Source organism: Vigna angularis, chromosome 10 (assembly GCF_016808095.1).
Source record: "Vigna angularis cultivar LongXiaoDou No.4 chromosome 10, ASM1680809v1, whole genome shotgun sequence".
NCBI lineage: Eukaryota > Viridiplantae > Streptophyta > Magnoliopsida > Fabales > Fabaceae > Vigna > Vigna angularis.
This window is the reverse complement of record NC_068979.1, coordinates 24,361,281-24,365,022: the sequence shown is the minus strand read 5'-3', so window position 1 is coordinate 24,365,022 and position 3,742 is coordinate 24,361,281. Positions and strand designations below refer to the sequence as shown.

At 34.4% G+C, this 3,742-nt stretch overlaps 1 protein-coding gene across 1 annotated transcript; it reads left to right on the top strand.

The window, feature by feature from the left end:
• The first annotated feature begins 418 nt into the window (after positions 1-418).
• LOC108335614 (PHD finger protein MALE STERILITY 1) lies at positions 419-2,858 on the top strand. The gene is made up of 3 exons (XM_017571638.2): positions 419-716; positions 930-1,215; positions 1,484-2,858. The coding sequence occupies exons 1-3, from the start codon at positions 428-430 to the stop codon at positions 2,856-2,858; spliced, it is 1,950 nt and encodes a 649-aa protein (XP_017427127.1). The 5' UTR covers positions 419-427.
• The last annotated feature ends 884 nt before the right edge of the window (positions 2,859-3,742 follow it).

The window sequence follows — 3,742 nt, the reverse complement described above, 5'->3', positions numbered from 1 at the left end:
AAGTAATCACATGCATGAAAAATGCAAGTTCAATTTAACAAAACATGTCCCTTACGGTAGTTAGAGAATAGATGTTGCATTTGGCTGAGTTCCTACAAGATAGGAATCAACTACTCCAACATGATGATAGATTTTGTAGGAAACGAAGAGGCTATAATTGCATGGTACCCATACTTTACTTCAAAACACCAACCGTTTCGTATGTTACTCCGATAAACTTTCAAAGAAACCCATTTTTGAAACAAGTCATGCAAATAGAAGCTACACAATAAGTCAGTGCAACTCCTTTGTCACCATGTCCAATTTTATTTGAAGGCACCATGTGTGTGAATGTGAGTGAAACAAGAACCATATATATAACGCTTTTTTCCTTGAACTTCCAAACCTTAATCTCCCCACTTGTTTTGGCTTCACAAAATCAAAGGCCATGTTGAATGTTGACGTGAATGGGAACAACAAAAGGAAGAGGTGTGGGAGGGTTTTCAGGTTCAAGAACTTTGCTGAACCTGGTTACCCTGTCATCTTTGGTGGCCCATTTTGTCAGAATGTGAATGCATTGCTTCAATATGCAAATTTTGAGACTCATTTAAGCATGCCAATGTGGTCTTTTCAACTCGAAGTTCATCATCACCCTCCTTTGCATATCTTGCTGTTTGTGATTGAAGAGCCAACAGAAGCACTGCTCAATCGTCATTGCAAGCATTGTCAATACGTTGGTAATGTTCATGCTTCGCTTCCAACTGTGATTCATTGCATGAACAATATATCATGCTACCAACCAACTTTCTCAAAACTTGAAAAATATATTAAAATTTGAATCATAAATAAATATTAGAAACTAAAAATATATTTAATGTTTTTATAAATAATAAAAGAAGAAGTTTATTGGGGTTGATGAATGATGTTGGTTATATTTGGATATAGCATAGGCTGGGGAAACCATTTGATCTGCAACAAGAAGTATCACTTTGTGTTACCCTCAAAGGAAGCACTTGGTAGCTGCAGGAACTGTGAAGGGTGCTGTGATGGAACTGCTACAGTTAACAATGGTAAGTCCAAATTAATTGAATTACAGGGTCATATGATGCATGGTGTTTTTCACTCTAATGGATTCGGCCATTTGCTATGTGTCAATGGATTGGAAATGGGTTCTAATTTGGCTGGAAACCAGATCATGGACTTTTGGAACCGTTTGTGCAAGGGATTGCAAGCAAGGTCAATTCATTATTAATTTTATCTTCACACTCTATGAATCATCGTATGATATTTTCCTCAACAACGTTAGACAGTTTATTCCATAATTTCATTCATGTATTTTGTAAAAGACATTATATCAAACAGTTATTCGATTCCATTATTAATATGATATATATGTGGTAAACTTTGTGTTGTGAAAGGTGACAGAGAAAGATCTGACATAAGTATTTCTGTGGCAATGAAAGAAAATTGAAAACTAATGATGTATATATATATATATGTTTAGGAAGGTGAGTTTGAATGACATTTCACAGAAGAAAGGAATGGAACTGAGACTTGTAAATGGAATAGCAAACAGTGAGTCATGGTTCAGTCGTTGGGGTTACAAATATGGTAGAGGAAGCTTTGGTGTAACTGAATCAATGTACCAGAAAGCCATAGAAGCAATAAGAAGCATGCCACTGTACTTGATCACACATCACATAACCAATTCCAACCACGCCATTCCACTCATCTTCTCAAGATATCAAACACTTTCAGATCAGTCCCTTGTTACCCTCGGTGACCTATTTTCTTACATGTTAGACCTCAAATCACGTCTTCCTCCGGAAACTTCCATTGCCTCTTACACCACAACTGCCTTGCTTGAGACCAATTGCCGTTGGTCCCCTAAGAGGATTGAGATGGCAACAAGGGTCATTGTTGAAGCCTTGAAAAAAACTGAGTTCAGATGGGTTTCAAGGCAACAAGTTAGAGATGCTGCTCGTGCATACATTGGAGACACAGGTCTGCTAGATTTTGTGTTGAAGTCCTTAGGAAACCATGTTGTCGGAAACTACTTGGTCCGTAGAAGCTTGAACCCTGTGACCAAAGTCTTGGAATATTGCTTGGAAGACATTTCTAAGGTTTACCCTTGTAATGAAAGTCTGGTAATGAGCAACAAGTACAAGATCACACGAACTCAACTCATGAAAGACATGCTTTATCTGTACAAGTACATTCTCATAGACCCTAAACCTATAATGGGGTCGGAGTTTCTCTCAGCTATACCATTAGCAGCAAGGATAATTCTTGACACCAAGTATTTTATAAGAGATTACTGGGAAGATTCTTCTCACCAAGTTCACCTGGGTTCGGAAGAAAAACTCAACCTTTACTGCACAGTTTTTGTGAGGAATGATGGTGATGGTGATGAGTACCTAAACAAGGCCTTTATGCCACCCCATGAATGTCTCACACTGAAAAGAAATGCTACTGTGAGTGAGTTGAAGCTGGAGGTTGAAAGAAGGTTTAGAGAAATTTATTGGGGTTTGAGGAGTTTTGTGGTGGAATCTGTTGAGGATTTGAGTGTGAATAATGGAAGTGAAATGGTTTTTGGAGTAACGAAAGTGGGTGAAAAGATGGTGCTTGAAGGTCGTAACAGCAACATGAAAGAAAACATTATCATGGAGCAAATGTGTGAACGTGATCCAAATAGTGGTACAGTGGATTGTAGTTGTGGAACCATGGAAGATGATGGTGAAAGAATGGTGTCTTGTGATATTTGTGAAATTTGGCAACATACTAGATGTCTTCGAATTCCAAATGACCAAGACATTCCTCATATTTTTCTATGCAAAAAATGTGAACAAGAAATTGTTTTGCTTCCTTCTTTGCCATGATTGTACATACCATCATGTTTACTCATTGCTTTCAGCTTCAACAATAACAATTCTTTTTCTTTTTACTACTTTTGTCAGCGTTTCTTAATGTACCTCCACACATTTCTTCAGCCACTCTTACATTTTCAAAATATTCAGGATTATATTTTTCTTTAGACTTTAAAATTTGTTGAAGAAAAAAATCTTTCTAACAAATTTTGAAATTTATTGAAAGAACTTTTAAAAACTTCAACAAATTTCAAAATTTATTAAAGGTTTAGAAAATCTTTCAATAGATTTTGAAATTTATTGTGAGAAAAATCTTTCAAAAGATTTTAAAATTCACAGAAAGTGTAAGTATTTTGAATTGTAAAAATAGTTTTAAAATTTAAAAAAAATATGAGGGTGCAAGAAGAAATGTAATGTGTGGGGAGAAGGAAGACACATTAGGCTAAAGGGGAAAAGGAAATCGCCCACACCCAAACTATATTGGGCTTCATATTATCTTTAGCAAAGAAAAAGTACTCTATTTGGGCTTCGTCAATGTTTTCACGTTCAAGGTTACTCTTTGTACCATCACATTTTTTAAAAATTCTAAAAGTATCTTTCATATTTTAATAAACCATATACCCTCACTTCTTTTCTTTAACGGATGTCAACATCCCTTGAAGAAAAAATTCTTCAATAGATATGTCACATTTATTCAAACTTTATGTTTTTTTCTAGTTTTTAATTTATTAATTTATTGTATTTTAAATTAATATATAAATATTATTTAAATTTCTTTTAAATTTGTTATGTAATTATATATAAATTAATTTTATTTTATTTAATGAAATAATTAATATTAATTTAATTTAATTATATTATTTTTTAATTAATTATAAGCAACGGATATGCCATCT

Excerpts from the sequence above, each read along its gene's own strand:
- LOC108335614 (XM_017571638.2), top strand. The coding sequence starts at position 428 with ATGTTGAATGTTGACGTGAATGGGAACAACAAAAGGAAGAGGTGTGGG. Across the intron at positions 717-929 it reads CAAGCATTGTCAATACGTTG|GCTGGGGAAACCATTTGATC; the intron begins GTAATGTTCATG and ends GATATAGCATAG. Across the intron at positions 1,216-1,483 it reads TGCAAGGGATTGCAAGCAAG|GAAGGTGAGTTTGAATGACA; the intron begins GTCAATTCATTA and ends ATATATGTTTAG.